The following is a 20,209-nucleotide window of genomic DNA, read 5'->3' on the forward strand; positions in this document are numbered from 1 at the left end:
ATTTGGTCAACAATTATTTAATATGGGAGGTAAGACACTTTACATAACAGAAAAATCCATGGAAACAGTCAAATATATTGAAATAATATATACAATTGTTTTAACGTCAAGGGGGAGGTTCAAACCCAGTAACCTCCCCTTGCATATTGCCTCTCCATGTGAATAGAACTGGATATGTTGAACTTCATACCAAAACACAAGATGAGTGGACACAGATACTTCCCAAAATAGGAAAAGATAAAAGTATCCCCTTTGTATGACATGCTTGGGAGGCATGCTTTCATGAAATGCTATGGTCAGCACCATACTTCGCCCATCTTTCACTCCCGAGAAATACCTGGTATTCAATCTGATAGAAGGCTGAGTGAACCTCCGGGGCTATTCTGGAAACTTTAGCAATGACAAAAATCCTGCCACCACTCAGGTTGAATCCAGGACCTTCCAGTCCATAGCCAATTTTTCTCCCACCTGGGCTTGCCTGGCTACCCTCCTGAGATAATATTACGTTACAAAATCTGATGCCAGTAAGATGTTAGACACACATGGACTAATTCACTTCTGATGTAGATTATTTTAGAGTTTATTTATTACTTCTTCTTCTTCTCCTCCTTCTTCTTCTTCTTCTTCTTCTTCTTCTATGGCACTATAATACTTTTAGTATAACCTTGGCCTCCCTATTGACAGCCTTCTAATCAAACCGATGCTGTTCTTTCAATCTCCATCTTTTAACCTCAATTTCCTTTATGTCTAACATTCCATGTAGCTAGATACCAATCATTGATCTGTTACTTCAGTGTTAAGTGGTTAAATTATTACATATACTATAGGCCTATTTGATTTGTTATCAGTAGCATATCGGAAAATTATACCCCTATCTCCTTTCACTTCTTAACAAGTACACACATCCAAACTGCCTCTTTCTTATGTCATACAAACTAATAGTTTAATAGGCCTATATACGAGAAAAAGTTAGAACTAATAATAATTCTATTAAGAAATGTCGGAAATTTATAATATTTTCTAACAAGGGATCCTTTCACAACTTTGGGGATTGTGGTGACTTATCATGACTGTTATTGAACCTCATTTAGAAAGCAGTCTTGTGTCTTGTCTCCCAGTTCTTCAGTCAACATGTACCAGCTTGGCTCCCATTGAATGGATATGTACCTTTTGTTACCTTAGTTGGAGTTCAAGAGTTTGTAATGTGCTTAATAAAAGTGCCAAGGTCGTAGGATCTTGATAAGTATTAATACAGAAATGCCGGCTTTTACACTAATGTTTGAAAATAATTATTTTTATAATCGATTTCTTCACATAAAGGTCAATATTATTAAATTTCAACTGATTGATTGTTCCACACAATGCAAATGTAACGAAAACTAGAAAATGACATAAAAGTCAAATCTGGTTTACTAAATACTTCATTTGTGCGCAAACAAAAAGTAAATATTACATGTAGGCCTAAGTGACAATTTTAGAAATTGTTTTATCATTTTAATAAAAAATATGTGTTAGTAAATTATGTAGGCTAATTTTGTAATAACAGTGTATGAGAACTAGTAATGAATGACATGCTTATAATAATAATAAGGACCTGACACTCAGACTCGTTGAAGAAAATTATAGTTACTTCAATAAAAATTCTTTCTCCTGCAGAAAATATTGAACTGAATTCGACCTTAGAAGGCAAATTCTTTCTAGGATTTTAAAAACATGTCTCACTTCCGAGAGAGAATATAAAGATAAGGAAATAAAGCAGTAAACCTATAATGCATACAGAACTACAGTAATCTAGAAGTCCCTCTGCAGGTCCATTAGTAACCCAGGAGAAAGTTGGCACTGGTATTCATTCTGGTATGACAGCCTCATACCTCCACAGTCCATCATATGCTTAGCGGCCACTGCTGCCACTTAAATTCGGATTCTCGGCTTCACAAGCATTGCAGAGGGACTTCTCGATTGCACTGTATCTCAATGCAACTACACCGTCCTGTGTAGAATTTGAAAAAAAAAAAAAAAACTTTTCCTGCTTCTAATTAGCTGCGTACAAAATTAGTTACAGTTTAAATGACAACATTATGGATTGATTACGGTTCTTAAGAGCTTACTTTATATACAGGTCATGTGAATGCTTAAATACAAATAAAATTCGAAATATCAGCATGTCCTTTAGAATAATTATTGTGTTTTTAATAATTTTGTCAGAACATTTGTCATAAATATTTGATTTAAAACGTGAACTCAAGCAATTTTTATTACACCTGTATGTTATAAAATATATTTAAGAAATGTTCTTACTTTTTAATTTTGACTTGACCGGATTTGTTGCAACTGTATACAATTGTACTGTTTTTCATTTATAAATTTTCTGGAAAAGGCTAAATCAGCCACAGGTGTAGCTCGGTCTGCAGAAGCACAGGCATACTGGTTCAGAGCTGTGCTAGGGCGTGTGTTCAATTCCTGTTTGTGTTGATTACCTGTTTGGGTTTTTCCAAGGTTTTCCCCAATAGTGAGGCGAATGTCAGGTAATCGATGGCAAATGCTCATTCTCATCTCGACATAATCAATTCCATCGACAAGGAAAGACAAATAGATCTGTAATTAAATATTTCCTGCAAGATACCTTAAAATTAATTATTGCGTCTGAGGAAAAACACAAAGAGAAAGGAGGTAAGATGAGTGTCCTCAAAGGCCATGCTAGTTGGCTAATTTTGGTGATTGCAATTAAGGATCCCATACATAATACATCTCATCTCCATATAATGAATGCAAAACTGCAGAAGTTTTGTTGTTGACAGTGCACAACTTCAGAATTTTTGTTACCAGCATCGCAGAAATGAAATATAAGGATTTCAAGAATAGACGAATATGTTTCTACTGATTTGGCAACATTGTTGCATAATCAAGTAATATAGAATTCAAAACAAAAACATCGCAACAGGATGACGCTAAGTCGCTTCTTGACTTGGCTGGTTTTGAATTAACTGGCTGAGTGACTTGGCCCGTATTCAGTGATCTGTAATACAATGACGTGATCGATTTTGTAGCAAATTCTTGTTTCACCAGATAGAGATTTTTTTTTTTTTTAAGGCATATTGGTTCCATTAAGTTCAATGTTAATTGATAAATCAGTTCTATTCAGTCAATACTTAACATAAAAATACAATAAAACATGTTATAACAACATTTAAACAGATTTTAAAACAAGCGTTTTCGCCAATTTTGATTGGCATCTTCAGGTCGTGTAGGTCGAATAGAACATGTTATGATAAGTGAACACTTGGTATATAAAATTAAAAACAGAAGTTGAAACTATAATATAACTTAAAAACAGATAATAGAACTTAGCAAAAAGCCACCATGATGTATGTAGAAGCACTATGTTGAAAGAGGCGTGTGTGACCCAAGAAAACAGTAAAACTCTTCCGTCATTGCAGGTACAGTTTCAAGACAGATGTGACGATGCTACAAACAGGTCGGTCGTGTGGCCGATTATGGAAAGCAGGAAAAATCCTGTAAATTGTAAGGATAGAATGAAAAAGTATTTAGAAGCATTAAAGTAATATTTAAATCTTCTAAAACAATACTTACAAAAAGTTGGAAAAGCGTCTTGACTGCATGGGGGCGGAGACACGACTGAGCTTTACATTAAGTGGTAGCGTATGACGAAAACTGTATACCTGGCAAGGCTAGTGGTTGGGTGAAAGTTACTTGTGTATGATCTTAAACAGCGGGTTATTTGAATTTGGGTATTGTTCATTAAGGAGCGGGCTATCATTATTATTAGAATGGGTGGTAATATATAGTTCCTCTGCAGCATTCATGTGATTATGATTGTTAATAGTCTTTAAAACCTGAAGGGCTTCTTCTATGCCAGTGAGTTCGTGATTAAGAGAAATGAGATGCATGGCAAACTTTGATTTATTCCTATTGAATTTAAAGTCAGAGACGTGTTCTTTGTAACGCGTGCGAAAGTTCCTTTTTGTTTGGCCAACATATTTACTGGGACAGTTTTTACATTGTAATAGATAGATACCGCTATTGGCAAATTTATTGTAATTTTGCATGTTATTGGGAATTATATTATTAAGTTTGTTGTTGGTACGGAATGCTACGTTAATTTTTTCTTTTCTAAAAAGGTTACCTAATTTGTAAGATACATTTCCAAAAAATGTCATGGGTTTCCAGTGAGTGGTTTTAGTCTTTTTGACAGAACTTATTAAGGTGCTATTAGTTTTGGTTTCTGCTTTAAATTTATTTAAGCGTTTTCTTATCAAATTGGTAATTAAATTCTTATTAAAGCCATTGATTTGCGCTAAATTTACTATGTTTCTATATTCAGCCTGATAATTCTTTTTGTTTAGAGGGACTTTGAGCAACCGGTCAACTAGAAAACGGAAATTACTAATCTTATGTGTGTAGGGGTGATTGGAATCAAATTGAATGGAATGACTGGTGGTTGTGGGTTTCCTATAAATATTATAACAAAAATTGGAGCCTCGAACGGCTATGTTCAAATCCAAAAAGTTTATAGATCTATTATGTTCTGTCTCACAAGTGAATTTTAGTTTAGGATGTAGGTTATTAAAACTTTTGAGAATATCTTCATGGATTGCACTATTACTATTGTAAAGTATGAGAGTATCATCCACGTAACGAGGATAGAAGAGTATGTTATACTGAGTAGTTAAATTGAGGACTTGTTTACATTCCAAACTTTGCAAGAACACTTCCGAGAGGAGACCAGATAGGGGATCGCCCATGGCTAAGCCCTTTGTTTGTTGATAAATTTTGTCATTGAAAGAAAAATAATTCTGTCTTAAGGAAACAGAAAGTAAGTTGGCAATTTGTTCTATGATACTATGATCTGTGTTCTTCGATTTTAATTTATCTTTTGCAATACCTATGGTTTCCTTAATGGGAATATTGTAATATAGGTTTTCAATGTCCAAAGATATTAATTTGGTATTCTTGTTTAACTTTATTGATTTCAAGTTATTAATGAGATGTAACGAATTATTTAAAGAGTATTTGTTTTCAAGCTGCAAGGCATTTTTTAAGAAATTATGCAAGAATTTGTTAATTTTGTGATTAGGGGCCTTAACGCTATTCACCACTGCTCTCATTGAAATTATAGGCGTCCCCAATTTAACTACTCAGTATAACATACTCTTCTATCCCCGTTACATGGATGATAATCTCATACTTTACAATAGTAATAGTGCAATCCATGAAAATATTCTCAAAAGGTTTAATAACCTACATCCTAATCTAAAATTCACTTGTGAGACAGAACATAATAGATCTATAAACTTTTTGGATTTGAACATAGCTGTTCGAGGCTCCAATTTTTGTTATAATATTTATAGGAAATCCACAACCACCAGTCATTCCATTCAATTTGATTCCAATCACCCCTACACACATAAGATTAGTAATTTCCGTTTTTTAGTTGACCGGTTGCTCAAAATCCCTCTAAACAAAAAGAATTATCAGGCTGAATATAGAAACATTGTAAATTTAGAGCAAATCAATGGCTTTAATAAGAATTTAATTACCAATTTGATAAGAAAACGCTTAAATAAATTTAAAGCAGAAACCAAAACTAATAGCACCTTAATAAGTTCTGTCAAAAAGACTAAACCACTCACTGGAAACCCATGACATTTTTTGGAAATGTATCTTACAAATTAGGTAACCTTTTTAGAAAAGAAAAAATTAACGTAGCATTCCGTACCAACAACAAACTTAATAATATAATTCCCAATAACATGCAAAATTACAATAAATTTGCCAATAGCGGTATCTATCTATTACAATGTAAAAACTGTCCCATTAAATATGTTGGCCAAACAAAAAGGAACTTTCGCACGCGTTACAAAGAACACGTCTCTGACTTTAAATTCAATAGGAATAAATCAAAGTTTGCCACGCATCTCATTTCTCTTAATCACGAACTCACTGGCATAGAAGAAGCCCTTCAGGTTTTAAAGACTGTTAACAATCATAATCACATGAATGCTGCAGAGGAACTATATATTACCACCCATTCTAATAATAATGATAGTCCGCTCCTTAATGAACAATACCCAAATTCAAATAACCCGCTGTTTAAGATCATACACAAGTAACTTTCACCCAACCACTAGCCTTGCCAGGTATACAGTTTTCGTCATACGCTACCACTTAATGTAAAGCTCAGTCGTGTCTCTGCCCCCATGCAGTCAAGACGCTTTTCCAACTTTTTGTAAGTATTGTTTTAGAAGATTTAAATATTACTTTAATGCTTCTAAATACTTTTTCATTCTATCCTTACAATTTACAGGATTTTTCCTGCTTTCCATAATCGGCCACACGACCGACCTGTTTGTAGCATCGTCACATGTCTTGAAACTGTACCTGCAATGACGGAAGAGTTTTACCGTTTTCTTGGGTCACACACGCCTCTTTCAACATAGTGCTTCTACATACATCATGGTGGCTTTTTGCTAAGTTCTATTATCTGTTTTTAAGTTATATTATAGTTTCAACTTCTGTTTTTAATTTTATATACCAAGTGTTCACTTATCATAACATGTTCTATTCGACCTACACGACCTGAAGATGCCAATCAAAATTGGCGAAAACGCTTGTTTTAAAATCTGTTTAAATGTTGTTATAACATGTTTTATTGTATTTTTATGTTAAGTATTGACTGAATAGAACTCATTTATCAATTAAGATAGAGATATACTGCTACTTTCAGTTGTTAATTAAAACTCATTTTCTTAAATTTTGTGACTTGGCCAGTTTTGATACTAGACCCTCATATGTTCACTGATATTGTGAGTTTTAAGTTATATAAATAAAACTTTAAAATGGCTGTTTTCTTTACATTGTTTTCAGAATAATGTAGAAATATTCAGTGTAAGCTGTTTCGATAATAGTAATTTAGTATGTCTAGCAGAGTACTGAAGCAGTCTTTCATGCACAGTTCTGTGTATTATATTATTTTTCATTTTTGTTACAGCATCGAGCAATACTTACAAACCTGTGGGTTCAGATGCACAACATGTCATAAAAGTAGAACCACATAAAAATGGGCCTCTTTTTGTGGAGATGAATTGTTACTTGAGAGTGGCAAAACCGGAAATGAGTAAGTAATGTTCATCACTCTAATATATAAAATTGTATTAGGAACATATTTATTACATGCATAGAGGATGGCCACATGATTACAGTAACTGGTTATCCTGGTTTCTCTAGCATAGTCCCCTTAGTCAAAGTTATGGTTCATGGTTGAGGTCGGTTGTATTTTTTTTAAGTATGTATATTTTCTAAATATTCTGAAGTCGTCAGATCTATATTACATTCAGATTGGTTGGTTTTCTGTGATTTCTGTTATCGTGAATGTCGTACGAGACTTCACTATTCTTATAGTGTCAAGTTTTATTTCTAAGCACAAAAGACAGAATTTATTACCCCTTATGTGGGGTTCTGAAGTCTGATCAGTGTATACTAGAATTAACGAATGTTTGTACTTCTGACAGTTAACATTATGAGTGAGGTGGGGGCAGTTGCCATAGCAACGAGTGTTGTCATAGCAGCGCCCAATCACAGTTAGTTCCCTTCTCACCCTGCTGCCACTAACCTTCAACAAGCATGCAAAGCGTTGCCAGTTCAAACAAATATACGCACATGGTTTATGAGTCGGTTTTCTGTGACTGCACTCACTGTTCGTTGTTCTTAGTTTTATCGTTTAATATTCTGTCTTTTTATCTCAGTGTTTCATAGTAATTGGTGTAGGGAATTATTATAAGTGTGTGTCGTGTGTTGTTAGGCCTATTTGTGTTTATTTAATTTTTACGGTTTAAATGATATTTTTAATGTGTCAGAGTTGCTTGATGTATTCATGTTTCAATTGTTAAAAGTAAGACAATTCATTTTTTTCCTTAGAAAATACGTAATTAATTATTACATGAGGTTTTCCGCGCCACTTTTTACTTTTTATATTTTTGGTATTGAAATGTGTTTATTGTAGATTATCACTGTTCCTGTACCTGTTTTACAACAATGTTATTTAAATATTAAATATGTCGCACATTTTTAACTTTATTCGTTCATTGTTGAGGCTCTCTATCTTGCTCGCAAACAGTCAACATTTGAAGTTTGATTTCGTTCCTGCAAATACAAATTTAAATCCATATTACTTGTTTACGAATTCGTTTATTTCGGTATATAATTTATTATTTAGCCATTTGTAAATAAATGTACTATAAAAAGGAACAAAAAAAATTATTATTTCAAATAATAACAGCACATAATTCATGTAACAAAATTTACTTATAGTCCCGTCACTCTTATTTCCGGCAGCCAATCACGTTGCAGGTCGGCTACATTTAAACGTGTGCGTCTTGTGATTCGCTGATTAAGATAAAGAAGGCTCGATAAATACGTAATATAATCGCCCGCCATTTTGGCTCGTTCGTTGGCGTTCGCAGAAAGCACATGAGGACGTTATTTTCCGCTCAATTATTTGCTGAATTACAGTGCGCTTGATTTATTATCATAGGAGCTACGACATGATAATGTTTAATGGTGTGGCAAATAGATCCCTCGTCCGGTAACTCGGCAACGAAAGAACAAAAATTGCGACGATACTACCTACCTAGACTTTATAGAGCTTTCACTTTCCTTGACGTAAGCAAAGAGGAGGAGTCATGCCGGGAATAACAACGTCGCGACTATAGTTCTCAGAAGGTTAATATTACAATTATTGTTGTTATTGTTATTATTATTATTATTAATATTATTATTATTATTATTATTATTATTATTATTATTATTATTATTATTATTATTATTAAAAGTGGTGGTATGGTAGTGGCAGTAGTGGTATTAGTAGTGTAGATCGATCAAAATTTGTTACGTGTAGTTCCGTGAAATTTTACTACTTTTAATTTTGCGACAATGTCTTTTAGTCAGACAGCTCTAATAACAATATTGGATTCAAGATACCTGCATTAGAAATTAGAATTCGAGTCTATTTTAATGCAACGTGAGATAAGATGTAGTTCTGAATTTGAAATCCGCTGTCCCGTCCCTCTCTCACTGCAGTGCAGCAACAGCGCACTCCTCTCTGCAACTTCACACACAACTGTCAGAAGAACAAACATTCGTTAATTCTAGTATAGTATGTTACTAGTCAGCTATGTATGCAATGGAGGGGGAAAAAAACTGGCCAATCTACCCCATTATATCCTAGCTTAATTGCCTCATGAGTGATGCCTTATATGTGTCACAGGTTCAAACCTGTCTTTGGACAATTGATTTTAAACAACACAATATGTAGTCATAGACCAGGATGAAGACAAGTACGGTAAAGTGAATTATTTATGCGTGAAAAACTTGCAATAAAATTTGTCTGAAGTTCTTTCATTCAGGATTAGCTCTTTTACGTGCTCTAAATTTACGACAAAGTCTAAAGTTTTATTTCCCTTCTGAAGGAAGTCACACTAAGTATTTGTATTGTTCTTAAAATTTTGTCTTTGGCTTACTTTGAACTTTGAACTGGCAAACCTTGGACCGAATGATGAATGTATTAACAACCATTCATCCAGCAAGAGAAATCTATCGTATTTTTGAGGGGCAGCCACCTTAAAATCAAATTATGAAATTGAATTTATACCATGGTTTTTTTAAATTTAAATTAATATACGTAATTGTGAATTACGTTTATTTTTATGTTCTTTAATTAATTATTTCATGCCACTTGTGTGAAACTGGAAACTAAATTTTTGACTCGTACAGTAGTACAATAAAATTTAAAAAAAAAAAAACTCATATCGAGAAAGAAGACGACATAAAGAAGTGAAAAACTGCAATTCAACAATATAGGTATTTCCAAAAGTAGATTGCTGCTACAATGTATCAGGTGTTAGGAGTATTCAAAGAGTTTAATCTTGAACTTCTTATCTGAAAGTGACGAATTTGTGTTTGAAAATACGAGATGTGAGCAGTAAGAAAATAGTTATAAAGTTACGAAGTCATTGAAATGAATATGGAAGGAAAGAACTTTAACCAGCACACATACCAAAATTGAAACAGCATTATTATTAAAGTGGTTTAAATGTAGCATCAGATCATTTGCATAGATCTTCTAAACACACGGAAATTTATTATGTATGATAGTGTACTTCGTATGTTGGTAATATTGTTCAGGAAAGTAAGCAATAAATTCTGTTAAGAATTTGAATTGTTAGATATTAATTCGCATTAGAACCTTGGTGTGTTGATGTAAGTAGAGCTGAAGAAGTCCATAAAGTATGTGTTTCTGTTTTTTTTTTTTTTTCGTGTTTTGTTCTATTTTTGTGCGTGTTTTCAGCCCGTGTTTTGTTTTGTTTGTACACTCACGGAAAGAAAAGATAACTGGCTTAGAAACAACTATGCAGCACAGCTGTACCGAAATTCTACATCATACTATCTTTATAACTAATTCCACTTCCTGTTTTATCTCCCAGGTCTTTAGAATGAACCTAACCCCTTTTTGCCGTTATCTGTTTCTAATTTAGATAATAATATATAACTCACGAAACTTCCAAATACACTAATTTAACAAGAAATAATTTTCCAGGTGCCTGCAATGTTCACCATGCATACATGTGGAAAGGACATTGGTAAAGGCTTGCTGTCAAAATGTGTAGTAGTGCAATGGTGTAATGTTTGACAACCTACGAAACAAAAGTTACCATGTTCGAGTCCCACTCATTGGTTGATTTTTTTTTTTTTTTTTATATAAATTTGTATTTAGTTTCACATGATATTAATATTTTTCCTATATTGTGTCTTATTACTAGGGCCCGGATGTTTATGACATGCCATGTTTTTTCCTTCATGTTTTTTCCATAGCAAATATAAGTTAAACACGATTTCATCTAATCTGATTAGAAAATTTTATTGGCCGTGTAATGTCATATTTTCGCTTTTGAAAGTTTTTTTTGTCATTTTTCCTTCATTTTTCATATTATGGTCATATTTTCAATCATTTTCATATTTTTTTCTATGCTTTTGTCTTTTTTAATCCATTTTCATTTATTTGCTTACAGCCATCTCAGAGATGGTTTTGAACATCCCTGAATTATTGCTTGTAATTTCTCAGCATTTCCTTTCTAAAAATACTGTCACAAAATATATATTTCTATGAATTAGGAGAAAAAGAGAGATTTCTTAAAAAGGGACAAATGCAAAGAAAGCGAATGGAGAAATTAGGATGGCTATTGTCAGTTTTTGTGCCAAGGTCAACTGCTTCTGTAAATAACTTTAGTAGGTAAAAGTGTCAAGAGGAAGGGAGAACAACCATCCCTCAGGTATTGACAAGATTTCTCTGTATGGTGTTGTGCTCCATTACGTTTTCAACACTCTCACCTTATCATGCCTAAAACTAATGGTTTAATAAGTGAAAAACTGCACGCATTTCAGTACAGACAGCACAATTCTATTCTGTAAGCTGTGTGAAGTTGAAGTAGAATCTAAAAAGCTATTTTATGTGCAACAGCACTGCAGTACGGCAAAAAACAAAAACAATTTGGCTCGAAATGTTGCATCAGAGGACGTGAATGTGTTTATGCATAACTGCAATGTGTGCTAGATTGGAACGAAGGGTACTTACTCTACACTCTGCAAGATTGGTGACATTCTGTGTGGTAAGCCAGCAACTTTCCAGGAAGGTTAGCCTGAATTCAACAGTAATGATATGACTTATTTCAAATATGCTCCAATTACATCCTGCGACATTGAGTGGTCTTTCTCCTGATACAAGTCAATGCTGAGTGAAAATAAAAGATCATTTTTATTTGAAAACTTTAAAATGTATGTGATTTGTTATTGTAATTCTTTGTGACCATCCATCATGATGAAACATTTCTTTCATTTTGTGTAGTGTCGAGTGTTATCTCTTGTGTGATTAAATAAATTCCAAAATTTATTAATAAAATATTCATAAAATTTTAATTTAAACAACGGTAAGATTTTGAAAATGTGCCCGATAATTTTGTTTTTAGGTCATATTATTGGTCATATTATCACCATTTTTTTAGCTCATAAAGGCTTGCATATTTCTAACATTTTTAGGTCATAAACATCCAGGCCCTACTTATTACAGTATGACAGTTTACTGACCTATCCAAAACAAAAGCACTCATGATGTATTATAAACAATCTCATATTTGATTGACACTGCATTGGTGTGCTTTTGAGCGACCTGTCTTTTTATGGTACATTTATTGATCTTAGCAATCAACAATTTGTTTTTACACTTAACGAGATTTTAACTTTGATAAAAAGACTTGTATTATTAAAGTCCATTGCTATAGAACAGTAATATATTATATTTACATGATACTATAATCAAATACGAAAAATTACTTTGAAATTGCTGCCTACATTTATAGCTTTGACAGGGCTTTTCTTATTGAATGATTCTGTCTGCACCTCGTGGTGTATTGGCTAAGATACAAGTTCAGGTCGTGCATTTTCGACGTTCAATCACCATGAGGATATCAAATTTTAATGAGTTATATTTTGTCTTTCGTTTAGAAGTTATACAAATTGTTTAGAATTTCAGTTACTAAATTTACATACCTGTAATCTTTTTATACAGTTTATTTTTATTTCTTTTATTTGATTTGACGTTCAATCACCATAAGGATATCAAATTTTAACGAGTTATATTTTGTCTTTCATTTAGAAAGTTATAAAAATATTTTAAAATTTCAGTTATTAAATTTACATACCTGTAATCTTTTTCAACAGTTTATTTTTATTTCTTTTATTTGATATTCCATGAGTAATATCATTCTGTAATATTAACATTATGCAATAATTCCAGTTGTGAAAAATACGAAATAAACTACGAGTGTCATTTAAAGAGGGAAAAAATAGCCTAGATTCTCTAAATTATTACTGAATTTGTGGCGATTTTATTTAACTCGACTGTTTTAAATATTTTGTCCGTATTTTCATCCTTCATTATAGAGTAGAATACATAGTGATAACGCCAGTCATATATTAACCATGGCGATTACAAATTATTGTTCTGGTCTATATAACTGTTTCAGTCTTATAATATGCTTCCACAGGTTTTTAAAATTAGTAGTGTACATATTGGATGGGCACTCAAACCTTTTCCAGGGCTACATAATTTTTCCAAAATATATTCAAGAAACATACAATTCTGAGTAACATAGGTTCAAATTGCAAAGATTTAATATTGTAACTTTTATTTTCAACAGTAATGTGTTTTTTTATTTCTGACTTTAATCACACACCCGTCAACAATGGGTATTCCACTCAACACAGCAACACAGTAGTCATTAATGCACTCCACTGAACGACAATGACAATTCACGTGTATTATTGAGAAGAACAACAATGTACTCCTAATTTCAACTAATGTTCACGAAGCACTATGTACAAAACAAAACTGTCAGTTCTCAGTTCACAATTCATTCGCCTTGGCTAGTTCTTCTAGCTCAGTCATACAGTTCACTGTACATCGAACCCCAAACCTTCTGGATACAGTTCACTGCACTTCGAACCCAAGACTTCCAGATAATTTCACTGCAGAAATATTCAAATGTGGAAGGACACAAATAAACGGTATAATTAAGAATAAAGATGAAATATTAAAAGAATTGTAGAAAAATATGCCAAAAAAGAAGAGAGAATCTATGTTTAGTAATGTGAATGATTTCGTTTACAAATGATTTAAGTGTGCGAGGGCGAAGAAATTGCCAGTAAGTGGGCCTATGATTCAAGAGAAAGCTCTTTAAATTGCCAGAGAACTCAATGTAAGCAATTTTGTTGCTAGTAATGGGAGGTTAGAGTAGAGTGCTTTAGAAAACGGTATAACATTGCATTTCGTTCTGTGTCTGGTGAAGGAGGTGACATTGCAACCAATGTTATTGAAGAATGGAAAAAATAGACTGCCTTCAATTCTTGCAGAATATGAACTCAGAGACATTTACAATGTTGGCGAAACAGGTTCCCCCCCCCCCCCTAATAAAACTTTAAGTTTTAAGAAAAAGAGTGTAAAGAGGGGTAGTTGGCAAAAGACAGAATAACCCTGCTCTTTTGTTGTAATGCTGCAGGAGAAAAAGAAGCACTCTTAATGATAGGAAAATCATTGAAACCAAGATGTTAGAAAAATGTCGACATGGGCTTATTGCGGGTGAAGTGGACTGCCAACAATAAAGCTTGGATGACATCATCATTGCAAATCTAGTCTTTCAGGTAAAGCTTCCTGTAAAGCAGATTTGAATAATTTCAAGGGAAAAATTGTTCCGGGGCCGGGTATCGATCCCGGGACTTCTGGTTGAACGTACCAGCGTTCTTACCAACTGAGCTACCTGGAACACCACCCGACACCGTCTCAACTTTTTCCTTTATATCCACACAACTCGCGTGAGCTGACGAAACGCCAGAGACCCACATCAAGTGCACACAATCTCTGTGTGACTTAGAATTGTGGCTTTTCTGTTAACGTACACAGTGACGTATATATTATGCAAATCTAGTCTTTCAGGTAAAGCTTCCTGTAAAGTAGATTTGAATAATTTCAAGGGAAAAATTGTTCTGGGGCCGGGTATCGATCCCGGGACTTCTGGTTGAACGTACCAGCGCTCTTACCAACTGAGCTACCCGGGAACTCCACCCGACACCGTCTCAACTTTTCCCTTTATATCCACACAACTCGCGTGGGCTGACGAAACGCTAGAGACCCACATCGAGTGCACACAATCTCTGTGTGACTTAGAATTGTGGTTTTTCTGTTAACGTACACAGTGACGTATATATTATGCAAAACTAGTCTTTCAGGTAAAGCTTCCTGTAAAGCAGATTTGAATAATTTCAAGGGAAAAATTGTTCCGGGGCCGGGTATCGATCCCGGGACTTCTGGTTGAACGTACCAGCGCTCTTACCAACTGAGCTACCCAGGAACTCCACCCGACACCGTCTCAACCTATCCCTTTATATCCACACAACTCGCGTGGGCTGACGAAACACCAGAGACCCACATCGAGTGCACACAATCTCTGTGTGACTTAGAATTGTGGTTTTTCTGTTAACGTACACAGTGACGTATATATTATGCAAATCTAGTCTTTCAGGTAAAGCTTCCTTTAAAGCAGATTTGAATAATTTCAAGGGAAAAATTGTTCCGGTGCCGGGTATCGATCCCGGGACTTCTGGTTGAACGTACCAGCGCTCTTACCAACTGAGCTACCCGGGAACTCCACCCGACACCGTCTCAACTTTTCCCTTTATATCCACACAGTTCGCGTGGGCTGACGAAACGCCAGAGACCCACATCTCTGTGTGACTAAGTCACACAGGGATTGTGTGCACTCGATGTGGGTCTCTGGCATTTCGTCAGCCCACGCGAGTTGTGTGGATATAAATGGAAAAGTTGAGACGGTGTCGGGTGGAGTTCCCGGGTAGCTCAGTTGGTAAGAGCGCTGGTACGTTCAACCAGAAGTCCTGGGATCGATACCCGGCCCCGGAACAATTTTTCCCTTGAAATTATTGACATCATCATTGTTTAAGAATTATTAGCTATGTGATTTCAATTCCAAGATTAAACGACAAAATCGCAATGTGATCCGTGAAATTGGTGTTTCCTCCCCCAAATACTTCACACTTCCAGCCCCTTGATCAAGGTATTATGCAGTCATTTAAATTGAAGTACCGCAAGCGAGTTTTGAAAAGGCTAGTTGCAAGAATGGAAGAGGCTGACATTAATATGCACGATTGTTATATGCGCACAGTACTAAAAAGTCAATGAAATTCAGTATTTTCCTAAAAAAACCTCAACCTTAATCAAGCGGTCACCTGATAAAATGGCCATTTTACAAGGTAACTTCAGATGGCCGCTTTAGATAGGTTTCACTGTAATTAAGAATAAACGGCCACAGTTCTGTGTTGCACATTGAGTGCAGAAAGGTGGAGATTGTTACAGTGCGGGATTTAATTTGCACAAAAAAGAAAGGAATCAACATGCAATATTTTCTTAAAATTTACCAAATATGTACATTTTTAAGGAGATGACCTAAAATAAAATGTTAGCCACCACTGAATTTTTTTTTAAGCAAATCGGCATGCTAAGTGTAGTGCTATCAAATATAATGTTTAACAAAAAGATCATTCACTAATAGGCCTAACATAAATTTTAATGTTTTTGCTTTTTAGTTGAGGAGTGGAAGAAGAGGAGGAGATTAAAGCATTTAGGAATATCCTCCTACATTGGTTCTGGCTCTCATGTCTATAATGGAGAAAAGTATCGCTTTCTAGTTCTAGAGAGATTCGGTCAGGATCTCGGAAAATTGTTCCTACAAAATGGGAGAAGGTTCCCACTCAAGACTGCATTTTATCTGGGTATTCAAATTGTAAGTAATTTCAATGTAATTAATTACATATATAAGAAAATTCATTTTAGCAGAATGCTACATAGAATTAAACTAAAATCATTGACAAAACATTGAGGACATATTTTTTTGCACCTGAGAATGAAAACATTTTATGTAAACTCTCATCCAGAACACTTCATTTTCGTCTTAGAACATTTTTTTTGATCATATGCACTTCTTTGGATATGTCTATATGGATTGGCAAAAGCCTAGCACAACAAAGGCTCGGTTTTGCTTGAAATATCCTTCACAGCTATTGTGTATGCATTATGTCTTGACCTCAATGCAGAAGACATTTTGATCTCTTGAGATTCATGTGTCAGAAGTCTACAGACTTTTTCTTATTTACGCTTTTGTACAAGTTACCAAAGTTTTTCAGTATCTGTTAAAAGTGTTTGGTAAAGAAAAGCCTCGCAAATTGTTCAAGTGATAGCATTTTCAGATAAAGTCTACAAGGAAGATTTTCTGAACCTACGGGTTTTTTTTTTTATTAGAAAAATTCTCATGCAAATGTCCAAGAAACTATTTAAAATTAATAATTGAACTTTTATGTGATGTTTATTATTATTATTATTATTATTATTATTATTATTATTATTATTATTATTATTATTATTATTATTATTATTATTGGCAGTGGTTCTAATTGTTAATTTGAGTAGCGTGATATATGATTTTATAATAATTTCCTCTTGCAGCTAGATACATTGGAGTACATCCATAGTCATGGTTATATCCACGCAGACATAAAAGGCTCAAATTTGCTCCTGGGCTTTCGAAAAGGCACAGAGAATTGTGTGTATCTATTGGACTTCGGTTTAGCCTGTCGCTATACAGATCAGAGTGGTGTTCACAAGGAATACCGTTGTGATCAACGGAAAGCACATGATGGTACTTTGGAATATACCAGTAGAGATGCCCATATAGGTGGTGAGTGTTGTCTTTTCTCGCAGATTTTTATGATGAAGTCAGTGGATAGAAAACTGAATAATACATATTACATTTCATTTTTACAACTTTCAATTTGATGAATATTATTTTGGAAGAAGTTTTATTATGTAACAATGTACCGTTGCTGGGTCTGGTAGGACTTTTGATTGCTGAAATAAATGATAAATATCTGAATTATACCAAATAACCCTGCCCTGAAACGTTATGACCAGGATGGTAATCTGCTTGTCGAGGTACTCGAGTAACAACACACATTCCCTATGTTTAAGACAAACATTTATTTAGCATAGACAGCCAAAATAACTTCTTCACACAGAATATATCTTCCTCACAGAGTAATGTTAATCAAACCCAACTAGTTACTTTACATTGATAGTTACTCGTCCTTGCTGACATCCATCTTGTCGACGCATCTCATGCATAACCAATACTCAACACACACATAACCGTTACACTCAAATTGGCCACCCCTTAAACTTCACACAGCAATGGATGCCTCCATTTCGAATTCCATACTCGTCAAATACGTTCTGCTGTAATGACTACGTAAAACTTAAACCAAAACTAAATAACTGAACTTCTTGTAGTCTGTGGTTGACTATTAGTTACAGCACAGCTTGAGATACAATAACCTCAAGTAAAATACCGACCGGTATTTAGGTAGAATTAACTGCACTATACGTATTTCCTCAGCAAATCTCTCCCCGGCAGATTTAACTTAACTTCCACATAATCAAACCCGCTACTACACAACTTCCCTCAAGGAAGGTCCGACGCCCACTGACGCCCCAACAATGTTCACCTTACTGAGCCTGCCGACACACACTCGACCTTAATGAGTCCGTATCGCAGACCTACGCTACAACCAAAATAATAACCATGTCGAGTTTGTTCTTCTCAGAAAAGATACTCGAACCCAGTTCGATATCCGTAATTTTCTAAGTTTCATTTGCCACACGTAATTCTTCCGCGATCCAATCGCAGGTTCCCACAACTTGTTCGGCTACGGTGCTGCTAGTAGAACTATCGAACCCCGTTCGATCCCCGGTCTACACTCTAGCCCGCGCCCTTGGAAACATTCATAACTGCCGGCACACATCCGACCTGAATGAGTCCATCCATCAGACTGACGCTACAACCAAAATAATACTTGGCGTCTCTATCTTAACCAATCAGAAGAAAATACTAACTGCTCCCTAGTCAGATATTAATTGGGCCCCCGGTCTCAACCAATCAGCATAAAATACTAACCACTCCCCAGCCAGATATTAACTGGCCCCTCGGTTTCAACTCATCATAGATTAAAGCAACAAAACCAGAGAATACGGAAAGATGGAAAGGTGAGAGGAAGTAAGCCATCTATGAAAAGTAAGCCGTTCCTGAACACCGCCAACCCCAGGTCCAAAGACGCTGCATGGACAAGTAGGCTACCAAAATGGAATATATCTCCAGCCATGTCCCACCACATGCCTCTAGATTCAGCATCTTCCAAGTGCAGAACAAGCACTGACGCCACTGCTGCAACCATCCAGCCGGTCGAACATAAATTGTCTAGGCACCGAGTGTCCACAGGTCGAGCCGGTATCCCCACCGTGCTCCCCCACGGCCCACTTGGCCCTTCGGAATGACCGCAGTCCGTCGCAGTTACCCCAACCAACCAATTTCCTTCGATCCACAGACCTCTGGTTTATAGTCACAGCACACTTCCACCCTTGGCATAAGCAGTAGAGATATCCAGACCAAAATGTAATCGGTTTAATTAAGCCATACATAAACAGCAACATCCTAAAGTGACAGGAAGGAAGAAGAAAAAACACAAGAAGAGAAAAGAAATTAGAAAGAAGGTAAGCTACAAAAGAAAAAGGGCATGAAAGAGAAGAAGATAAAACATATTATAAAGAGTGAAGAGGAAAAGGAAAAGATAATTTTGTGGATAAACGACCCCAAAATAACTAGCCCGAGCTGTGATGATACATAAAAGCCAACCTAGAACTAAAAACACACGTGATAATACAGAACCCAAAAACATAAAAATACATAATAATACAACAATGTCTAAGTGAATAAGATAAACTTGAAAAGAAGAAAATCACATGAACAATACAAACTTTTGAGTCGTCTTTAAACTTGCTTAACTTATGGCCGTTTCTGGTAAAATAGTCTTTTCAGCTATTTTGGCACTTCCTCGTGATTATATACACAATTTTATATATGTTCACTGCCCATTCATGAATATAGAAGGACACTCCTTCGTGACAAAACCAGGTTAGGACACAGTACTCATCACACTGTCCACTCATAATACACTCAAGTACAAACTTTTACTGGGCAGTTTTAGTAAGTACCACCGTACAGTGCAATATACCTTACTATAAAAACAACCCAAAGGTTACTAATAGCTCACATGAGGCATATAGGCACACAGCTCTGTAATAACAGAGTTATCAGAAACCCGAACTAGCTCTGATCTGATCACAAAATTCCCTCTGCACTGTCGTTTGGCCGTCCGTCACTATGAAAAGCCTGGTACGACCAAACTGACCAGACCTCACTCACATAACCTATCCTAACCCTAATCTAACTTTTCCCCTTTTTACATTCCCTTAGGGGGAAAAGGTGCCCATTTTAGAAGACTTTTACTTCATGCATGGGCTGCAGTGGCGCAATTCTAAATCCCCAGCAACCACACAGATGAAATCACTACACTCAAACTTCCATCATGAAACATAGAACACAACTGAACAGTACAAACTCAAGTACCTCGGCTCTGAGATTCCAAACACCAATCATAACCACGCAACCTGCTAACACTGTAC

At 35.2% G+C, this 20,209-nt stretch overlaps 1 protein-coding gene across 2 annotated transcripts in view; it reads left to right on the plus strand.

The window, feature by feature from the left end:
• Positions 1–20,209, plus strand: part of LOC138694368 (serine/threonine-protein kinase VRK1-like) — an 87,732-nt gene that overhangs the window by 31,517 nt on the left and 36,006 nt on the right. For both annotated transcript variants that reach the window (XM_069818033.1, XM_069818032.1), the window contains exons 2-4: positions 7,010–7,135; positions 16,225–16,421; positions 17,141–17,372. In XM_069818033.1, the coding sequence (XP_069674134.1) occupies positions 7,010–7,135; positions 16,225–16,421; positions 17,141–17,372 (555 nt within the window). The remainder of the gene's footprint in view (positions 1–7,009; positions 7,136–16,224; positions 16,422–17,140; positions 17,373–20,209) is intronic.

The sequence above is a fragment of the Periplaneta americana genome, chromosome 2, assembly GCF_040183065.1.
Source record: "Periplaneta americana isolate PAMFEO1 chromosome 2, P.americana_PAMFEO1_priV1, whole genome shotgun sequence".
NCBI classification, from domain to species: Eukaryota; Metazoa; Arthropoda; class Insecta; order Blattodea; family Blattidae; genus Periplaneta; species Periplaneta americana.